Raw genomic sequence first — 22,870 nt, forward strand, 5'->3', positions numbered from 1 at the left:
TCAATTTAAGAACTGCTTAGACTCTTGCAGCCTGCACGTTGCTTCCCGTTTGTTGAATTGGTCACTCTTGCAGTTTTAGACGGCTTCCCTTGTCCCTGATCGCTCATCAGGCATTTGACCCTCCCCTAGAGCATAGCCATAATACCATCGCTACTACTAGATGGCTTCTATCCTTTCACCTTCTTTCAGGAAACTTTTTTTTCTCCTTACTTAAGCACGCTACGAGGGCGGATGTTTTCCAGCACTCCCTTGTATGCTTGTACCCCTACCAAAACGCCATATCCCACGCTCCATTGCTTTCTCCCAAGTGTTGCAAATGCTCTCATGTGCTTCTTCCCCTAACCACTCCCTGTCTCCCTCACGCTCCCCCTTGCTTTTGCGCTTGTGAGCTTCTCTCCTCGTTCCCAGTGTTGCACTCCCTCAGGGTTAGCTGTACAATTCCTACACAATTTCCCTTTCACTTTCCCCACCAGCTCATCTTTTGCCCCCACGATGGGGGGCATGCTTTTCATGCATGAAGAGGTGTTCTAGGACGCCAAGAATTTGATGAAAGAAGTTGGACGCTGAGTACACGTATTTTACTTTAAAGAAGATTACGAGAACAGAGACGAGCGGTATTAGGGAGATCAACCCAATAGATACCGCGACGCCCGACTACACCGAATTACAAGTTACACCATATTCAACCTTAGAGGAGAAATATGATCTGAGAACAGTGGTGATAATACTCTGGAGTACTTCGTTTGGATATTATATACCCCCTATTGAACTTAGGAAGAGGCCCTGAAGAAGTCTTATGTCATTGTACAGACAAGACGAAACACGTGTTGGCTGCGTGGTGTGGAATCGCGAACTTGAGATGAAGTATTAAATTGGAACAATTCATAAGGATATCGGAGGACTGTGATTATTGATATTGGGAGTGCTCGGAAGAACTTATGAACTGTTGTGTAGAACCATTTGGTTCGATTTGTGAAGTCGTGGTAACCGGCTCATGTTCTCCTTGAAGCACCAATTTTGACTGAACACATTACCTGCCTTATACCTGCAGTGCGCTCTTTCATAACTGTTACCCTTCTGTTATGTAGGATAATTACATGCTGCCCGACCCACATGCATCCTCCACCCCATTTACTGGGCAGAATAAAAGGACTGGATAATTAGTTTATGGAGAGATACATAAATATATCTCGCCAGTCATTTTGCATAATGATGTATGGTCGCATACAGAAATAACTAGGCCTGGGCGGTAAATTCCGTTCCACTCGCGGAATTTGGGTAATTTCGCGTTCCGCGGAGAATGCAAAATTGCCTAAAATTCTGCGTTCCGTGACTTTGCGAAATTTTTGCTTGTTTGAGTTTTCAAAATGCGTGTTCGGGAGATATTTCCCTCCGAGCACGCAAACCGCGATTGCAAACAGGAAAAAAGCATTGCGAACATGCATTTCTGCGTGTTCGTGAAATTTCTGCGTGTTCGCAGAGATTTTTTACCGTTTTGCTGAGATTTGCGTAACGCAATTCCGCAAATTCCGCCCACCCCTTGAAATTACACAGCCACACTCCTAGAAAGTGACGCAGCCGCTGCAGGTTTTTAAAAACTTTTTTTTTTTTTACCTGTTGCCCATATTGTACAACCTCTTCAATGCCCTACAGCATTGCCAAAAGGCATTGCCAAATTCAATAGGTCCCAAAAGCAAGAATAATTGGCTTTGCCAGTGCCTTTAAAAAAATAAGGTACCATTCTAAGGGGAACTGTCAAGAAATATGCAGATTAACTGAATGTTTGCTGTTCTCTTTCAAGAATAAAATGGAGTTTTGGTTGAGGTCCTGGTGGAAGCACAACAATGGGTTTAACTGGGAAGGAGATGGGTAGGAAAGCTAGTCAGTAAAGGTGGGAGAGATCGAACAGTCAGAATAAGCCACAAACAGACAGTGTGACATTTCAAGCACATTGTTGGACAATACTCCCCCCCCCCCCCGAAAATACCATTGATTACACCGATTTTGTGGAGTTTGCTGCTCAGGAGAGCGCTCTACCTCTCACCCTTTACCATGCGTTTCCCCTATGGTTCCCAGGAAGCCACTTTTCACACTGATGCACCTTTTAAAATCAAACGCTGTGTAACCAATCATGTACAAGTCTTTTATTTAGAAAGAAGTCAAATACAAAGTGCTTTAATACAGACGTGTAAAGGCAGGCATCCCAGTAGAAGTGGATGGAATGGATAGATCGCAACCACCGAAATGGCTCCTTGTGCTCGACTGCCAAATCAAGCTGCTTAGCACCAAGACTTGGGGTGGTAGGTCCACCCGAGATGTCTGAAGGCGAAACACAGCGTGGTGCCAGCCAAGCCGAGGAGAGCAAAGGATCCCAGGGCACCTCGCCGCCTTTTGTCAGGATCTGCAAAGAAAGTCAAAAGAGAATAGGAGAGGTGAGCACTACAATTACTACCACGTGTGGAGATGTGGCAGGCACACTAGATAGGTTTTATTTGGCAGGTAGACAAAAAGTGGAAATATACAAAACATTAGGCAACGTAATTAGGAACCGTTAGGTAAGATTAACAACCTATAACACAATATTTCCAGCATTCAACCATCTACTGTCAATGGCATCTGGTTTCAAATAGAACATCATTGTGAATTAAGTACTTCAGATAACTAGAACAAGCTTAAAATGCTCAGGGATGAAGACAACTGAAGTGGTGTTTGAACCAACAGCTGTACTAAAGCCTTGGTGCAGTTGCAGCTTCAGACTCCCTTTAGCTGCCACAACAGTAAAGACTGCAAGGAACCTTAATCAGATGTCAGAACTCTAACTCTATACATAAGCGTTTTTCTCTTGTAAAAGCCAATTGCATTTATAAAAAGTTTTTTTAATAATGAATTTCAAATTGTGATCTTTTCATAACTTCAAAACAACAATTTGTGACAAACAGCTAACACGTGTTTCACTACACCAGTCGCTTCTTCATGACTAAAGTAATCCAATATGTTATTAGTAGGAATAACTAGATATCTTCTCAAATTAGATTCTACAAAGTATTCGTCCACAAGCTAAAGGTGTCCAACAGAAGAAAATGTATTGTTTGTAGGAGTAACTTGCTAGTTTCTTGAATTGAATTCCATTTGATCGTCATCTCACAGACAAGGATATACACATTGCTGAGTTTATCTTGAGAGCGGAGATTGTGACTGCTCAGGCAATATTGCTACCCATATTATGGGAATGAAGAAAGAACAAATTTCGAGAAACTATGAAGTTACCCTACAAACAATATATTTGATTCTTTTGGTCACCCTGATCTTGGGCATAAATACTCTGTAGAATTTAATCTAAGATATTTCAGTATTTCTATGAACATAATAAATTACTTCAGCCCTGAAGAAGCATCTGTTGTCACGAAACACATGTTGGCAGTTTGTCACGAAATCTCATCTTATAAATTTAACAACCCATATATATGTAGGGTTATCAGTCACGATGCATTACTAAAAGTATACAGGCCCAATAGTCCGGAAGCACTTAAAGAGTACATGTTCATCAAATATCTATCACTCACTGTAGAATCAATCTCTACTCACAACAATCACATTTACTGAGGCAAAGTTCCACATCCGCTGGTCTATCGGCTGAGTTTAACATGAAAAATCAAGGATTTCATTTGCTCACAAACTGTCACCTTAATTATACCAAGCTAGGGATTTGGAAGGATCTTCATCAAAGCATGAATTACAAAGTATCTCAAGCCAGATAATAATCTGACTGTAACAACGTTAACAGAAGCTTGTGAAAGCAAATCGTGAAATGTTGGCAAAATGAGCTTGGACTCTGACCTGCACTGAATGTAATAACGAGCAGCTGGTTTTCATAGGAGGCAGAATTGCTCTATGGAAAACCTGCCTCTTCACGTATATCCTTGCCCAAGCCTATAACAAAAAATGTGTTTTGCAATGGTGCTTGGCAGATTAATCCTGTAATCTACTCTGGTGGCACTTTATATAGCGTCTAGATTCAGATCTATCGACCAAGTAAAATTATATTAGTACCTAAAATCCAGCGTAGTAGTCGACAAGGTTTGTCCCTTCCACCAACTCTTGAAAAGATCCACATGAATAAGATTTAAGAGTATCTATTTTAAAGACAACATTATGCCTTCACTCTTAACCCTTTATTCCCTTGCCAGAAATGATGAAAATAATGACTATATACTTTTCAGCAGTAGGTTACTTGACAAAACTAAACTACTATTATGCATTCCACAGACCAGACACCCGATAGTAATCAAATCCACAAACCAACATTCATGGCTACCACGCTAGAGTAACATCTTAAATAGTATTTGTAGGAAATTAGGATCTGCGGTTATGGTTACCCCCACTTTTTGCCTGGTGCTAAGAGTTTACTGACCAGTCTGACTGGGATCCTGCTAATCAGGACCCCAGTCGATCGGCTTTCTCCCTTAAATTTTTTTGTTCAGTAATTAGGTACATTCCAGATTGGATACTGAGGTACCTTATAAGACCCTAGTATTGGTACTAAGGTAACCAGGGCATAGGTAACTAAGGTAACCAGGGCATAAGTACCCCAGAGGTCCCCCAAGGGCTGAAGCATGTATGATGCCATCCATTGGAGACCATTCAAAATGGAACTACAGGCCTGCCTTTGCAGCCTGTGTACGCTAGTGCTAGCACCACTTACTAAAGATATAGGTTTCCTATATCTAGGGTCACTGCACTTAAAACCTATAAGTCACACCTCTAGAAGGCCTTTGCAATCCTGAAAGTAGGGTGAATGGTTCTCAGTGTGAGGGTGCCCCTGCATGAGCAGGACATCCCTACAGCATATGGAGTCGATTCTCCCTAGTTGTAAGTGAAGCAGCCATATACTATATAGAGGGGCATTGTGTAATTACGCAATGACGATCTCGTAACTGGCTGCAACAAATCCTCTCATGTTTGGTATCAAACATGTTGGAATCATACCCCAACACTGTATGATTCGAAGCCCTGGAAGAACCCTCCTTTAGCCTCCTGGTATTGCGGGTACCAGCCTTCTAGACCCAGACAGCACAGAATGGTTGCTGCCGACCAGAGAAACGATTCTGCCCTCCTGCTACTGAGCCAAGCTCAAGCAGAAGAAGGTAGAATAGGCATCCTGTCACAGGGAGGTGTGACCACCTCCCAGACAAGATTTAGGGTATTGGGACCGGGTGGGTGCCCTTGCCAGCGCCACTAAGTCTGCATGAGGGCCCATTTGGGGTCTTTGTGCTTAGTCCAATTCAAACCAGTCCTGGGAGCCATTAGCTCCCGCTCTGGCACGAAACTGGACAAAGGACAGGGGAGTAACCTCCCCCCCCTGTCCAGACCCTCCCCGGGGAGGGTCCCCTGAATTGTCCCAGCCCTTTCCTAAGGGTACTTAAGGCTTACCTGTGGGTGGGTCCCTAGATTCGTCGTGGGACAAGATTCAGATCAGACACCACTTCTTCTGTTGTCTGGGCTCCCTGGACTTCGTGTGGGCTTGACTTAGTCTCCCTCCAAGTCTGCTGCATCGTCTCTGCCTGTGCACCATACAGGAACCTTCAAAGGCCTGTGGACATCAAAGACACCCGAAGAATGTCCCTTGGGATGAAGGAGTCCCTCCCCTGCATTCTCAGGCACCGCAACTAAGTCAACCAGTCTGCTGATCCTGAGCTACTCCGGACTTCGTCAGATTCTGCAAAACAGGTGGTGGTTCTCCACAGCTCCCAAGGCCTGCCGTGCACTCTCACCAAGTTTGAGGCCAGTATCCCTCGTGGTGGTTGCAATAACCGAACCCCTGTGCACAGTGTCAATTTGCAGCTGCAAAGGCTCGTTGGCTTTCTTCCAAGAAGATCTTCGGGCTCCAAGTAGCCCCAACCTCAAGCATCTCCAGTGACCAGAATCTTCGGCCATACTGAATCGTTGCCTGCATCTTTTGTTGAGCTGCTGGAGGTCCTCTCACAACTCCAGTGCCTCTGGCTTGTGGGTCCATTTGAGGGTCACTGTTTTTTCTTTTGGGCTCCCCGGATTGCTTGCGGCCTGCCCCAACTCCCCTGCTTGTAATGGGACTCCCTGGACCTTGTGGTCCAGAAGTTAGACTGCTACTTTGGTTGAGTTTGCCAAGGCTTGTTGGTGCTTCCGCCAGACACCGTCCCCTCAGTACTCGACATCAGACGTGGGACAGCTCGTGCACAACTCCTGGTCTTCCTCAGATTCGCCTGGTCCTCACAGCTGCAGAGTCAAGGTTCTCGTCAACTCTCCTGCAACTCCTGACATTGGTGGGCATTCGTCTTCTAGATATCCTGGTCACTCATTAGTGACAGACTGTCCCCTCCGCTTGCAGGTACCTCTCAACTAGAATCCACCTTCGGATTCCACCAGACACTTGCTCCTTCGTCATCCGCGTCACTTTCTGGAAGTCCTCTACTAGGTTCGACAGCGGTTTCTGACACCACTTCATACCTATGCACCTGGCTTTCCTGGTGTAGGTAATGTGGGTACTAGGGTATTCACGGGTGAGGTGGCTCTCCAACCTTCTGTCTTCCACGGGCTATCTTCAGGACCCACCAGGAAGGGTCCTTAATCTTTAAAATTCCAACCGTGACTTAAAAGTAGAGTTGTACAGAGCATGCGGTCGTGTTTCCACATTGCTCAACCTCTGTGGGGTTCCTAGTCACTCACCTTGGGTGGTTCCTTGGGTCCCCAGCAATTCTACGCCCTCTCGACATTGCCTTGACCAGAGTCGTGGTCCTTATACCACTTTCTTAGTATATGGTTTGGTCCCCCATGGGGCCAATTGTGTATTCTGTGCTATTTACTGTATTTCTTCGCAAAGTATTGTGATTATCGCCGGGTAGGAGATACCTAAATGTGTTAGAGAGTATTATATAATAAATACATATTTTTATAAATACCTTGTGTGGTTCTTTTTTACTTAATCTATACTATAAGACTGCATACTGGTAAAACAAGCTGCTTTACACTCGTTCTGGACTAAGCCTGAAGGCTGCTTTCCACGGCTACCACTTAGAGAGCGTTCTAAGGTGTCCAAGACCTCTTAAATCACCATAAGGGTTGTTTGAACTGGTGCAAGGTGTCCACTTACATTAGTGGAAATCATATATTAGGCCAGCATCTCACAGTATTGAACACAACAAACTTTCGGGGTAATATTATTTTTTTTTATCTGAGAGCACATGGACATCATCATCACCTGTGAAAGAAAACATCAGGTCTTAATCACACCCAAATGCCATTCTAAAGCGAACGATTATCAAAAGAATTTATTTTGAAACATCACGTGCCAAATGACCACCAGGCAAAAGAGGAGAACGCCGAGGCCTAGGGAATAATTTGTTTTTTTGCAAGTTTTAAAAAAAAATGATTAGATAGAGTGTACTTGGCCAAAGGTATTAGAGCCTCTTTACATGAGCACCAGATCACTTTTTTTTCTTTTAAAGGTACAGGGAGCTGAACTGATTTGCTCAAAATGACAGGAAGTTGAGCCAATGCCCGGACTCAAACCTGATTCTCCACTTCCAAACAAGCATCTTCTGGAATAAATCCAATCCCTCATGAAGAGGAGGTGGTGGGAGGCAGACGTGTAGCCATTACAAGGCACGACACCCTTAACCCCAACATAAAAGCAATTAACAAGCTGGGCGAGTAATTCAATATAGCAAATGGTGTTCCATATAGGAAAGCTATGATTGTGTCACCAGGACAGTTACATGTACCGATTTCCACTTCAATTCATGAAGGTAGTTTGTGCAGTTAGTTAGTACATTTCCAGGATTTGTAGTTCTTACCTCGGATGTTGCTGAGATCGGGAAAAATCGAACTATAGTGCTGTGGAGATAGCTTCACATTTGATGGGTGGCGCCAGGCACTGCAGAGTGGGCTGCTACTTGTTTCCTTGCTAGTTGGAGCTTTAGTAGGAAATCTTATTGTTCCGATCATAAATACAGCGTCCATTGCATTGTCACTCAACACCCCAGTATTTAACTGACACAAATACACATTCTCAAATCAACTGTAAGGCTTCAAATCAACTGCACGACTGGATTGTGCCACTAAGATGCTTACGAGTGTGGCCCTTTTAGCATTTTCTAAGGGTTCAACTTTACTTTCCAACAGAGAAACAGAAGATGCAATGCCGTCCTCCAGCCCATTGAGTATGAATTTCAGGTTCTAGGTCTCAGACTGTTCATTCTGATTTACCAGTCCACCACTGCAACTGACCAGCTCTCAACAGGTTTGGCCATCCTCTTTCATATGGTCTGCTGCATGCACCACAACAGCCATCTTGGACTCAATCTTCTGGAAGGATTTGTTGGAGTTCATGCTTCATACCCATTAACGTAGATTCCCTTGTTGACTGTGCCTGGTCTTTCGGTTAGCCTACTCGGTCATCCACTTTGATCACTGGGATTCAGGGCCTCAGAGTAAAGAATCCATGCTTCTCATAAGGAGGCAGCTTCTGTCTGTTCTCTTTATGAGACATCTCCAAGCGCCGAATTCAACTCAGATTCCACCAAGTAGATGGGCAGTTCAAGCACTGTAGTGGTCCCAATCTCATCGTACCTAATGGGGTAGCATGCTCTAATTATCTGAAGGGACACACCTCTGGTTCGAACACGAGAAGCCTTTACGCAATGCTCCTCAGGAGACGTCTCCTGCACTTCACAGAGTAATCACCAATGATAACAGTCAGGGACCTCCCCAAAGTTGACCTGTCAAAGGGCTCTGAATGCACTGCTTCCCTTCACAACTTGGAATAATTATGGGCCAGTCTGGCTCATCTCTAGCCAGCAGTCTTCTATAACTTCTCTTGTATAAGGGACAGCTGCCCACCACATTGGGCACGCATATACTAATCGAGTATATGCAATTGGGGATGGGGCAGAGACAAAATCTTCTCTAGCTCACATCGGTCTGTTAGACGGAGAACAAATTTACTGGCAGGGTGCCATTTATTTAACCATGTTAAAGTCCTCTAACCCCCAACTGGAGTATGTTCTTCAAAACAATTACTGCACCACAGTCTAGGCAAATGGCCACTGGTCTGCAGTATGGCAAGCTTTACCACCTTAAAGCAAACCTTAGGAAAACCAAAATGTCCAGCTTGTTGCCAATGTAACATTGAAACTACCATTCAGAACACATGCTTATCATTTTGCCCATGCGATGCGATTAGTGATTTTTAATTTAAAAGGTTTATATTCACATTTTTTACTCCATTAGTGAGCGGCAAGATGTACTAACATGGGAACTTCGATTTACAAATTGCTATTTTGACCGAAATGCAATTTTCAAATCGCAAATCCTAATGTATGAAAGTTTTAATTTTAAAGTAGCAATCTTTAGTTGGCCGCATATGGACCTCCCTCATGAATATTAATGAGGTAGGTTGCAGTTTGCAACCCAGTAGGAAGGACTGCCTGCTGTGGTCAGCGGACCACCACGTGGGACTGCTTTTAAATAAAGCTTTAAAAAAACTAATGCATACAAAAATGAAGTGAAAGTTTAATTGTTTAAGAGTAAGCAGCTGTCCACAGAACCACAGCCTATTCTTAAAAAATGCTTCTGCCAATATTCACAAAGGGGAAGTGGTCCTTTGGGGACCCATTCCCATTGGCTTACCACCTCCTTTGAAAAGATGGTAAAAGATTAACGTTTTGCGACTGTAATTCTGTTGCAGAACATTAATAAATTCCATAAGTAATCGGTATTTGGAAGGGACGCCCTAAACACACAACTTTTAAATACAGAATTGCATACCCAAATTGGGATTCAGTAACAAGTTACCAAATTTCATTTTGGCTTCTGTACATTTAAAAGAAGCATTTTTTTTAATTGTAAAGGTCTCGATTCTGCTTGAGAACTCAAAAAAAAATGTATATTAATAAAATAATATTTTGCCCCTCTGGTTCTTCATTCTTTGCAAAGAATTTTCCCTCTACACTACAACACATAGTCTTCACAAAGGAAGGGGTTGTGTCTTCAGTTTGCCTAACTGTATATGCTCTCTAAGCTGTGTCACATTGGAAAAACACACTGAAAAAAAAAATACATCTGGAACTCAGTCTGAAAAACCCACACTATGGGCAAGGCATAAGCAGATGACGCCTCTGCTAGATCAGCCCAACATAAATATAAATTTAGGATCAGGCATTAAAAGAGTGGATCAAATACACATTGGAAGCGTATTTGTATGTAAAACAGACCAAGAAAGTGCCAGAATACTGTAATATAGCAAGTGGTAAGGTTTTGGGCATGGAAACATATCAGTTTTCCATCTGTGGGCTGTGTTCTAGTAAGCATTTAAATCAATACCAGAGCTCATTAACTAACCTCCGGTGTAGTAGCCATGTGCAAACAGAAGGCGTCCAACGATCCAGCTCATGCCAAGGATGCTAGCCGCACGCTAAAAGACAAATCATATAAATATCAGAATGGACCAAATCACACGAACGCTGCTTTAATATTCATGCTGAAAAGGGCATTTGATCCACAACAAGAAGCTTTAATATGAAGCCACACAATAGACAAATGGGCTATTTTCAGGAGAAAGGCATTTCAGCAAGATAAACATTGAAAGTTAAAAAAACTGAAAAAAGGGCTAAATAATTACAGACTGAACAAGCATGTATGCCCACTGCTTTTAGTTCACAAAGTTTAACTCTTGTATTTCACATAGATCCTACTGGATGAAGGAAGATTGCACGTTCAAGCAGACAAGCCTTTAGGACCCCTTTCCCACCCATAGTTGGGGGCTGAAACCTCCTAGAACTGCTAAAATTTCTAATTTAAAGACTGAGTTTCTTTTTCCCACTACTTGATAAGAATGTATAAAAATAAAGCTGCTGGTTGTGTGTAGCCACAAACATGTTCTCATGTCCAGCAGATGTTGGGAGTGTTCTAGCCACAAAAAAACTTGATTGAGGGTGAAATGCTGTAACCTCAGATTAACTTAAGTGTGAGGTCGGAGCATTATAAAACAATTTCATCAGAGGCTACAAAGCTTCACTCTCATAAATAAGGTTTACGAGGGTGTAAAGCTAAGGCAATGTCAGATCAAACTAGCTTGTGGTAAGATTGGGTCAGATACATTCTTATGTTCTAGGATAGGCGCGGGTTCTATTTTCAGGTAGAGTCTCCAGTCAAATGAGGGTGGAGCCCCATAACCTCAGATGAACTGGTGTGAAGAGATATCTTGAGACAGAGTCCGGCGTGTGCCATAAGGACAGTGTATTATTGGCTTAGATGGAATCCTGTGTACACCATGAGCATGGGGCGTAAAACCTCAGATGGAGGCTTGCATACAGTATGTGGGTGGCTTGTTATTGGCTTAGGTGAAGTACGGAGTACACCATGAGGGTGGGTTGTTATTTACTCATCAACTAAGATGGGGGTCTGGTGTACATCATGAAGGAGAGTGGTGTAGCTGCAGCTGAAGTCTCTTCGGGAGGTTTTTTTTTTATGGCTCATTAAGATAAGGGCAGGACTATGACATTTTATTTTAACTTTGAAGTCACAAGTCTAAATCCTGGTGGACCGACTCAGCCATTCATCATTCTGAGTTTGGTGAAGACCTGTAGAGCTGATTTAACATGTGTGCTGTAGGGAAAAAAAGCATTATTAAACCACCAACATAATGTCACCGTTTACTCGCAATGACTTGCGTCAACAAGCTTGAACAAAGTAATAATAAGGCCATCAAATTTGAAAGAGGATGGCCTTTAAACACACAATATCCTTTAACTAACTAAACTCCACCCAGGGTTCTTGAGAAGATTTTGAGATAGACCTACTTTGCTCCCTACTTTTGGAAATTCGAATGATATATTAAATATTAGAATTGGTAATTTACATTTTTCAAGGTGCACTTTTTCTGCAATCTATGCTTTCATTTTAATCATTAACAAAACGGAATGAGAGCTTTGTAAAGCGGGATAGAGGAGTCCTTGAAAGACTGCAAAAGACCACTGTGCACCACCAAAGATTCGAATCCCAGCACCGTCAACTCAAAGTTTCATTGTTGATGAAGAAAGCGCCACTGAAGGGAACGAGAACACCATCCTTAAATGAAGCACTTTGAGAGAGGTTAGTTTGTAGGGCCTCCAGTATCCATTGCACTGGGATAAAGATGCAAAAGCAGAATCAGAGCCATGCTGGTTGAAGCAGGAGTCAGACTAACACATCCACTACTTTGAACGTTCTCTTTTTTTAATTAAGTGTAGATTTGTGGGTAGTAAAGCAGACAGGCACTTAGCCCATCTGGAGCCCTCCGTGGGTTGTTCATCAATAATCCTTAAGTGAGAGGACAGGGGAAATCCTGGAGTCAGAAATTAATTCAGATTTTACGTGAGCACTTCCTACTTACCGGGACAGCCATTCCACCAACTGCGAGGAAGAACAGGTAAGATGGGTACACTTCCAGCCTAAAACAGAAGAACAGAGCAATGGAATGAAAGGGCGAAAACACCGATTGACCCCACAAGAGGAAGGTACACAGGATCGATTTTATTTGCATCATTTATGCATTTATAGTGGACGGGGTGGGGGTGACAAATTACTCGCGAGAGAGCTGATCACAGGGGTGTATCAGGAGAGGAGGGGGGGGGGGACAGGGACAGCCTTCGGGACATTCCATAGACCCTAAACAAAGTGCCCCTAGTCTGCGACATGCAGGCTTCGATAGAAGTATACAATCGCATAGTTCTGAAGTGAAATAGTGAGAAAGGCAGGCATGTAGTCGCAGTCTGCAAGCAAGCTTTGTTATTTACATTCTATAAAGTAATTAAAAAATATGCTTCGTGCATGAAGAACGTTCATGTTTCAGAAACAAGGGTGGGAGGTAAAAAAATAATAATTATATATATATATATATATATATATATATATATATATATATATATATATATATATATACACATATATACACATATACACATATATATACACATATACACACACACACACATATACATATATACATACACACACACAATGTTCTTAGTGACATTCCTAAACCTCAAAATGCAACTGGAATAGTTCACAACCATTCTTTCTTGGTGGAGGAAGTTATAAAATCCTGAACTTTAGACTGAAAAACAACATTTTCTTGTGCTGTTTAGGATGGAGGACAATTTATTTGCCTACTGTCTGTCGCGATCCTATCTTTATATATGCTACATATAGCAACATGATTGTCTTTTCTGGTACATGATGTACCGCAACCATTTTTTCTCAGCTGGGGAGACCACTTAAGCTTCTTTTAGTCTCAAAGATGATGCTGGAATAACTAAGAACCTGTTGGAGCTTCTCAACCTACATAAAGAAAGCGCTCTCTGTTGGAAGCATTTTTCAGAGGGTGGCTTTCAGTTCTGGGCCTGATGAATATATTAACATACTTGATAATATAGTTACCCTAGCCGCCACCCGACACCTCAAAGCACCTCTGCACCCATGTCCCACAGCCACAGTCCGGAGGAGGAGACGGAGCCCACGGGGTCCTGAGGCTCACAAGAGCCGGCCGATCCTTGGGTCTGGCCAGACTGAACTTCCAGTCGCTGCCTGCAGCCTCTTTCTGCAAGTCCCCCTCCAACCACAACTGACTCCAGCATGTGAAGCTGACGCCAAAGGACAACTGCATCTGCGCCCCACAGCCCATGGAGAAGAGGACCACCGGTGTCCTAGGTGCCCGAGCAACTTAAGGGTCGAGCCCCCCTGTAGGTTCCCCCAGAATGGCCCCCCCCCCAGTTCCAGACTCTTTCCGACTGGACCATTCTCCCATTGAAGTGAATGGGACAACTGATGCCGTAACACACCTGTACACCCGGACACCCCAGAGCCTCCAGAGGTGACCTGTTGGTGTGGCCTTGGACCTTGCCCCATACTCACCTCAAGTCCAGAAGAACAGTCCCGTAAGTTGCTGTTAAGTGCCCAAATGCAGTACATGTTTTTCCCCTCGTAGGATAACATTACTGATCCCAAAAATTGCAGTCAACTTTTGAAAATTGTAAAAATTCCTAACTCAAAAAGTACTCACAAGATTTCGATGATCTTAGCATCTGAATTCATATAAAGAATGTACTTTTTTAAATAAATTGGTGTTGGATTTCTTAATTGAGTGCGTCTCTCACATACTGCCTTTGTGTGTGCGCAATACATGCTTAGCACTACCCTCTAATATATGCCTACTGCTCGCCACACTACCACAAAAGTGAGCATTTGGGGTGTCATTTGTGCCTTTGTGAACCAGTTGGGGTTTGCTTAGACTTTACATACTGGACCAAAAAGAGGTACACGGTGTAAGGTGCCAGCTTCCTACAACAGGTACATAAAGATTGTTGTGTGAGACACAGAGTACCCTAGTATGAGTTACTGAAAAACAATTACAAATGTGGCAGCAGATTGGGAGATGCTGACAAATTCAAAATCGTGAAAAGTGAAGAACAAGACTAGTGCGGGTGATGTTTAGTCAAGTACATTTAAGGACTTTTTTGGAAACAGCATAGGCTTTAATTTAAGCAACTGTTTGAAGCTTCCTGATGTTAACGGTGATTTTCTTTTAGAAAGGCGTGCACTAGGTATAGTCTGAATGAGTATTACTAATAAAATATTTTTGAAAGCACTTAAACACGGAGGGGCAAATGTGTTCCTTTTGAAACAACCCAGCACAGCAACCAAAGCTGTAGCCATGCATCAATAGGAGATAGCAGAACAGCAGCATGTTTACTAGGATATGGCACCAGTTTGTCTCTCCCCAAGCTAGCACAATATTGGCTCCTTGAGCCAATACAGTACAGCTTGAAAAGTTTAGAGAAAAGAAAAAAAATACTCAAACTTTATGCCTGACTTGAGGACAAGTAAATTTTTGGCACAAAAGTCGGCCTTTTTTCTTCGTAGATGAGGTTTGGAACTAAAAACCCATGGGTGGTTGTATGGGAATACTCATGTACAAAATTCAAAAAAGGTTGCCACGTGTACACCAGGTTTCTTTCAATTCATCGTAATTTCATCAAACTTTATTTGATACTGTTTAGTCCTTGAAACGTGCAGCCTCGGTAACATGGCCTGCCCACGTGCCGGTTGTGCGTCCGGTTGGAGTGGAATGTTGCTCCAGTTTTCTTCAAATGCTTATGCACAACCCACAGAACATCCTCTTGCTGCAAAGCTGCATGTACTAGTTTGCGCTGCATGTACTAGTTTGCGTTATGTTAGGCAACTTCGAATGCAAATCAGGATCAGTGTTAAAAATGTAAATTCCAGCCCAACACATTGTCCTGAGTTTGCGTCATTTTTTTGTGATGCAATCCTGGTGAAAAAAAAAAGCTACATAAATTGACCACCCCCAATGGTTTACGGCAGCCTATCTTGTCATGTATGCAGCCTGCAATAATTTTTTTAACTGACATACATATTCAGAGTGCTTCCACTCCCAGGTAAAGCTACATAAATGGACCACCCCGGCCCCCCCGCCCCCCCCCGCCCCCAATGGTTTACGGCAGCCTATCTTGTCATGTATGCAGCCTGCAATAATTTTTTTTAACTGACATACATATTCAGAGTGCTTCCACTCCCAGGCTGGGACCACATAGGTCTATAAAACATACAACTTACCAGTCCCCAGTTGACCAATCAATTATACGCATAGATATCTGAAGTAAACATTTTACCCAAATGATCTTTACTCTCAGAACAATGCATTTCCCGCAGACTAGTTTATCTTGCATTTTCATTTAAAGCAGTCTGAAAATATATTTTATATGGGAAGTCTGCCGATTCGTTAACTTCGATCAATCGTACACCACTTTTAAATGCAAATCCAAACCATTTGTTTTTTGTTTTACATGCTGCTACTTCTCATTGCAGGAAATTATGAACGGGTTTCTATTTTCTGTTGATAAAAATATCTGACATAGTGAAATCCATTCATCTGCCAGCACCTTATAGGGGGATAGTCACACTCTGACCTGACTAAGTTGCCACAATCTAATAATGTCGTTTGCGTTTTAACCTTTTCAGCGCGACCGCGATTCCCCCTCCGGTGCTGGGCCCTAATAAAAACGGGCGTGGTCATGACGGAACGGTTCAGTCATGAGCACAGCTCAACCGTAGCTCATGACGGAACCGTTCCGTCATGAGCATCGAAGGGGTTAATCCTTAAAATGGGAAAACGGTAGAAAATAAACATTTAAAAAATTGGTCTTTTTTTTATAATTGTAGGTGTGGGGGTCTCGAGGGAGGAGCACAGGAGGAGCAGGGTTGTTTTCTTGTTTTTAGAAAGTAATCATTGCTTTCAGAATTCGTTGACTGGTGCATGTACATTGCATTAGCTTCCTGGTAGCTAAGCAGTTGACTAGGAAACTAGGGTTCAAATCCCTGCTTCACAACTGGACCATACTGGTGGATCCTGAGCACTGGCGGTGTGTGATCTTTAGGGGCGGATGGAGGTAATATCAGCGCCGAAAGGAGGGTTTTAGGAAGTAGGGGGGTTATGGTGCAGGGGATTTCGAGGAAAAAAGGCTGTAATGCAAACCCAAATTCTCATGAAAAGGAGCCCCTTAAATGTGGTCACGTTTACCCAGTCTTCTAGAACCACTCCTTCGTTGTGCACTACAGATGCGTCTGAGTAGCACGGTATTGACAGGCAATGCATGCTGCTCCAAAATCAAATACATTTACAATTAGTAGGATGAAAAAAAGATGCCAAGAGGCTCAAACAATGACACACACACACACAGAGCTGGACTGGATCTCAAATTGCAATTTAACAGCAAGGAGTGAGCAAAGGGGAATCATCAAAATGTGTGAAATGGGGACCTGTGAGCAGGAAGCAGGAGCCTTCTTGTTCAATTAAAACCTACTAGACACACTCCATATACATGCATTAATCATGAGAAGTTGGCATACATACGTGTTCTGGTGCGCACGCTGAATACAGTTGAAGATGTGTCCATTCTCAGGGTCATCACTGTACATTTTAGGGTACTGGGAAATACAAATGGCACTTCATTAAAAATGTTCTATTGAGCAGAAGGAAGGTGCACCATGGAAAACTCTCGCCTAACTGCAGCTCATTATCCTGCCTCCTGATCGTCTCCTCTACTTCCCCTCCAACCACCCCTGGTGTCTGCGCTCCTGTGTCTCTTCTATCAGCTCTTTACTTCCTCTTCTTAAAGTCTCACAATCTTTCTCTTCTTCTTGGCTCATTTCCAACTGTTCCCAGACTTCTTTTCTCCTGTTGTAGCACTTCACTCACTGCAACAGGGTGCTCTGCCACTGCCCTCATTTGTCAATTGCCTGAAGTCTCATCTTCTGGAGATCCTCTCACAGCTCTTGTTTCATCTCCTAGATGCAATGAAATACGATGCTGATCTACCTTATGGTTTCTTGATCTGAAGACTGTCTTAGTTTGCAAAGTTTGTGCATCGGATTTATTAAATCACTAGACAAACTCAGGAGGTCAGAATCTAAGGTTAAACATTAACTGAAAGTTTTAAGCGCCGGTTCTTCAGACTGTCATATGAAAACCTCTTCAATGAAAGATCACTTCTACTGTCTGTTCTTCCCATTCTCAAGTGTTCATTTCAAGCACAGTATTCCTATGAAATTTGTTAGGTCATGTAAAAAAAAGTACTTCAACTAAACTCACCTCCACCTTGTACTTCTTGCGTGCCTTTCCCACATTAACAGCGAGGTAGGTCACCATGACAAAACTGGCCACACCAGTCAGGGCCACATAACCATATTCCTTGGAGAGAACCACCATCTTGCCACTGTTGAGGGAAAAAAAATATTCACAATGACAGCAGCAACCGACGATTCAAAAGGGCAGCCATAAAAACTGGGGCCAGTGATGAAAGATAGCTCATGCCAGCTCCAGAAACCAACAGGGTAGGATGGACTTTCTGCTGATGTGGGTTCAAAGGGTAGGATGAAATTCACAAGCAACAGAATAGGATGACGTTCCTCTAAGGTATTAGCATAAACATAGTTATATTTACAGATTAGTCTGATGCTGCAGAGTAACAAGCAAAATCCAACATAAACCAAATCCAGCACAGAGGGCATGCCAATTATTAATTTGCATTTCTTTCCTAGTTATACATGACACAACCGTCTCAAAACGATGCAGCTCACTATTCGGATACAGAATGGGGAAGCTTTTTGGCTTCAATTTAAACATTCATTCGCTGTAGTAGCCGCTGACCTATAGACTGCTCATCATTGAGGAGTCAGAAAGGATTCCAATATCAGATCAAACTGTACATAGTGCGATACTCCTCTGCGTATATACCTTGAGGAGGAGACATCCACAGAGTGCCATGGTATTCCAATTCTTCTCACCCCAACTCCCAGCATGTTGCTCTTATGAATGGAAAACGTACAGCTGCATTAGTGTAACTAATCACTGCAGCCATCTTTTCTTGCTCAGGCTAACTGTGCTTAAAGGAAGTGCCAATGTATGATTTTTTCAATCCCCTTCACTCCTTGGCTCCCTAGATGAGAAATGCCGATTAGCCTACCAGAAATGTACATTCTTGCAACAACTGAAGGTGGTCCTTTTTGTTACTCACGATCTAAGACTCAGCCAACTATGTAGTCACTATGTTTTATGAAGTCATGTTATTCTCACTGAAATTAAGTTTTTTTAACAGCAGCAATGCAGTTACCTGTCCACCAACAGCTCGGTCCACCGGCCCAAGTTGGAGTCTGACAGATTGCCAGCTTTATGCAGATGGAGTAAAATGTATTTTGTTGGCATAAACCTTCCTCCAACAGCCGGAGGAAGAGCGGACCTTTGAAGGTAAGCTACCAGACGGTCTGCTTTATTTAGAGTGTGGAGTCTGATTGCCAGTTTAAAATAAAAATAAAAAAATTTAAAAAAGCAGCCACCACCAGAGCATTCAGGTGGTGAGTGACAGTAAAAATTAACAAAAATGACCCCCCCCCCCACCATGGGACATTGTCGGAGATTTTCCTCAGCCAGTGCTGTATTTTTGACCAAGACCAGGATTAGCTGTATAAAGTCCGCGTTGGAGATAGTCTTGATGTTAAAGAACGATATCAGACTAATCAGGGGGGACATATAGACGTTAAAGAGTGCTGGACTGAGAATAGACCCTTGTGGAACCATGGAGAGCAGAGGTTTTTCTGCTGACTGATAATTTCCAAGAGTGAGGACTTGTCTTCTGTTTTGTAGAAACGATTTAAGCCAAGTCAGGACGAGATGAGAGATGCCACATAATGCAAGACGATCCAGAAGGATGACATGTGAGACCGTGTCGAAAGCAGCGGATGGGTCTAAGACCAGCACAGCATTTTTCCCCATGAATGTTGAGGCCTGAAACCTCATTGATTGGGGTGTAAGATGTTGGCTCTTTCCAGATATGTCATTAGTTGAGAGTAAACTAGTGCTTCGAGAGTAAACTAGTGCTTCGGTAATCTTACTAAGACATGGAAGTAAAGAGATAGATCGTAGGATCAGCAAGTTGTTTCTTTTGAAGAGGCCGGACGGCAGCACGTTTCCATTCATTGGGAACTTCAGCTAGTAGTAGAGAGGCATTTATTAAATTATTGATAACTGGACTGACAGTATCTATAATAGCGTGTAAAATTAAGGGGGGGGGGGGGGTTGAGAAGGAGAACCTGATTTCACTGCAAGAATAGCCTGGTGGGATTGTTCCAGGCTAATAGCTTGAAAAGCTGTAAGCGATGGTCTGTTTTTAGCTAAATCAGCAGGTGTAGTAACAAATGGAGCGGAGGGTGCAGGGAAATCTTGTAATGACTGAACCTTTTGTTCGAAGTAGTCAGCTATGCGGTTGCAAAGAGACCGTGATGGGGGATAACTTGTTTAAGGGATGTGAGATTGGTAAATGAGTGGACTATCCTGAAGATAGTTTTTTGGCTTGCCTTGGCCAGTTTAAGCATCTCAGTAAAATCAGATATCTTGGTGGCCTTGATTTGTTGTTGATAGTTTTTGAGTGAGATTTTAAACCTGATTTGATCTTCTCGTTTGTATTTTTGTCACCATCTACGTTCCAGATTCCTGCAGTGGCTATGTGATTCTTTCAGATTTTGGGTATACCATGGGGCAGAGAGTTTTTAAACAGTTGGTTGTTCTTTGGGGCAGGATGAGCAAAATGATTTCTTAAAGTGGTCATCCACTGTGTGAAACATTGGCTGTCCACTGCAAATTGAGGCTTCTAAACTGAGGTTGGGAAGAGCTGCCATATAATTCTATCTAGGCCTAGTGTTTATTCGCATGCTGATATCTAATTTCCAGAGGTATAAACTTGTGATCGGACCAGGTTGAACTAACTGGGGTCTTGACTATAGGGGTTGTAAGGTTAGAGCAGATACCATCCAGAGTGTGGCCTGCATTATGAGTGGAGGTGGATATCCGCTAGTCCAGACCAAGTGATCCATGATTTCTAGGAAGTTCATTGCAGCCGGGTCACTTTGTGCATCTAGATGGCTGTAAAAGTCTCCAATATGATAAAATTGAGTGAGCTTACAGTGTCTCCAATGCTTTCCAGGAAATTTTTGAAGGGGCGTGGGGTGCGGTAAAGCCGCACCCCTGAGAAGGCAAAGGAGTCGTCTAACTGAAAGCAGAAACCGATACTTTGTGCACCTTTAAGGTCGGATGTTTCAAACACTGAACATTTGAGAGTGTTGTGGTAAATAATCGCCAGCCCTCCTCCTCGTTGTTCCGGTCTATCCTGCCTATGAATAAGATAGCCAGGGGGTAGTGCAAAGACGATATCTGGGTTACACCAGGCTTTTAGCCAGGTTTCTGTAATGAAGAGGCAATCTAGGTTGTCATCTGAGATGAGGTTGTGGATGCTTTGAGCATGTTTACATAATGAGCTGGCATTTATAAGACCCCCTCGTAAGTAGGTGGTATTACAACTATTTCCCGAAGGGCGTGTTTTGAGGGGGAATTAAAACTGATTTGCAATTTTTACAGCAGATGGGGCCCTTCATTTAGTAACATCAAGAGGGTTTTTACAACGGTGGGCACTGCTATTAAAAGCCAAAAGATAATCTCTGGTAAAACACCGGTCTGATGAAAATTGGGAAGCGTTTCTGGCGCTGGTCGCGTTCCGGGAGCAGACGGGCTTGCCTTCGGCACACCAGTGGCGCATCCGCTGCACGTCGGTGCCATCCTCCGCTTAAATATGCGGCGGCTGAAAGACTTGGGAGAAGACTAGAACGTCTCCCTTCTATAGATGGCTGCCATGTAGTGGGCAACCGGAAGTAGGAAAGTCTGCAAACCAGTCCTCCCTCAACTGAATTAGCCAGGTAGCGGTGTTGGACTGGGGCGAAATGGTAGGAGGGAGACCGAGAAAGCCAAAACGGAGCGAGTGACAAAAGGGGAAGCAAATGGTGAGTGCACAATCTCAAAGATAAAAACAATTTATTTAAAAATGATTTTAAAATCAAATTGTAGCATTAACTGGGCTTTGCACAACAAGCGGTGGGATATGCCCTCAAAAACAGTCTGGCACCAAATATCTGTATGCAACACTTAAGTGTTCTGGTCCATAAGCATGGTGATAAAGAAATACTGGAATATTGATTTCTTTTTACCACTGATGCCATTACTGCAGGGATACCTGGGCGTGTGTATTTACCATCCCCTGAGGCGTGAGCCGGGAGTTCTAAAGTGCCAATTATGTTTTAAAATTGTGCTAGAATAAAAATTGTGGTCTTATTATTTTAGTTTTTGACTTACTTTATGCAACTTTTAAAATCCGCTTTTATGACACTGTAATCCTCGATCCCAGGAAGAGTCGGCACAGACGCGCTCTCCGAGAAGGTACCGCCATCTTTGGTGGGTCCCAGGGCAGCGCACTAGTTGCTCGCTGTCTCCCGCCCTCAGAGTACTTAAACTGAGCCCATTCTCGCGTGCTTAGTGCGTGTGTATTTACCATCCCCTGAGGCGTGAATCGGGGGTTCTAAAGTGCTAATTAAGTTTTAAAATTGTGCTAGAATAACAATTGGTCTTATTATTTTAGTTTTTGACTTACTTTATGCAACTTTTAAAATCCACTTTCATGGCACTGTAATCCTTGATCCCAGGAAGAGTCGGCACAGACGCGCTCTCCGAGAAGGTACCGCCATCTTTGGTGGGTCCCAGGGCAGCGCACTAGTTGCTCTCTGTTTCCCACCCTCCTCCATCACTATAAAATAACCACCTGGCCCCGGCGGCGCAGCGGACGGGCGCAGGCGCGCCAAAGGGAAGCCCATCTGCGCCAAGTCCGCGACAGGCGCAGGACATGCTGGTCAGATTGAATCTAATCCTATTTCTATCCCATTAACTCGTACGTACAATGGGAGAGATCTTTTAATGTATAAGGACATTGGTAAATGCTCCAACTGTCCTTCCATGGAGATATGGGGCCCTTTCTCTTGCATATCCTGTAAATGGACTACCCCATGGCATTCGGAGTCTTTGCCAAGTGTAGTCTCCACCAGGACAGGCTCATGTAAATTTAAGGGTGGATTGATTAATGCCCGGTCCATATGTTGCCACAGTAAGGACATTAGGGACGTGATCCTTGAGCTTGACCATGACTTCCTTTTTGTGACCGAGCCTTGGCTCAACGACGCCAGCAATCCAGATCTGGCAATTGCCCTTCCAGCTGACTTTACCATTTTCAGGCAGGACAGACAGAAGGGCAGAGGGGGAGGTGTGGCTTTAATTATCAGGAGTACCCTTAAATGTCATACTTTCAACTTAGGTCCTCTAAAAGGGTCAGAGGGAATAGGCTTCTCGATTATGCTGAATCCATCTGCTTCATTCTCAGGAGGTTTGGTGTATCGCCCTCCCGGT

General features: G+C 43.3%; 1 protein-coding gene across 1 annotated transcript in view; it reads right to left on the reverse strand.

Annotated features, from left to right (window-relative positions):
- Window positions 1-2,129: 2,129 nt before the first annotated feature.
- MGST3 (microsomal glutathione S-transferase 3) overlaps window positions 2,130-22,870 on the reverse strand; it is a 51,778-nt gene continuing 31,037 nt past the window's right edge. The window contains exons 2-6 of the mRNA XM_078641408.1: window positions 17,684-17,807; window positions 16,946-17,019; window positions 12,407-12,464; window positions 10,375-10,447; window positions 2,130-2,401 (exon numbers count right to left, since the gene is read on the reverse strand). Coding sequence (XP_078497534.1) covers window positions 2,280-2,401; window positions 10,375-10,447; window positions 12,407-12,464; window positions 16,946-17,019; window positions 17,684-17,800 — 444 coding nt within the window. The 5' untranslated portion in view covers window positions 17,801-17,807 and the 3' untranslated portion in view covers window positions 2,130-2,279. The remainder of the gene's footprint in view (window positions 2,402-10,374; window positions 10,448-12,406; window positions 12,465-16,945; window positions 17,020-17,683; window positions 17,808-22,870) is intronic.

Source organism: Lissotriton helveticus, chromosome 1_1 (genome assembly GCF_964261635.1).
Source record: "Lissotriton helveticus chromosome 1_1, aLisHel1.1, whole genome shotgun sequence".
NCBI lineage: Eukaryota > Metazoa > Chordata > Amphibia > Caudata > Salamandridae > Lissotriton > Lissotriton helveticus.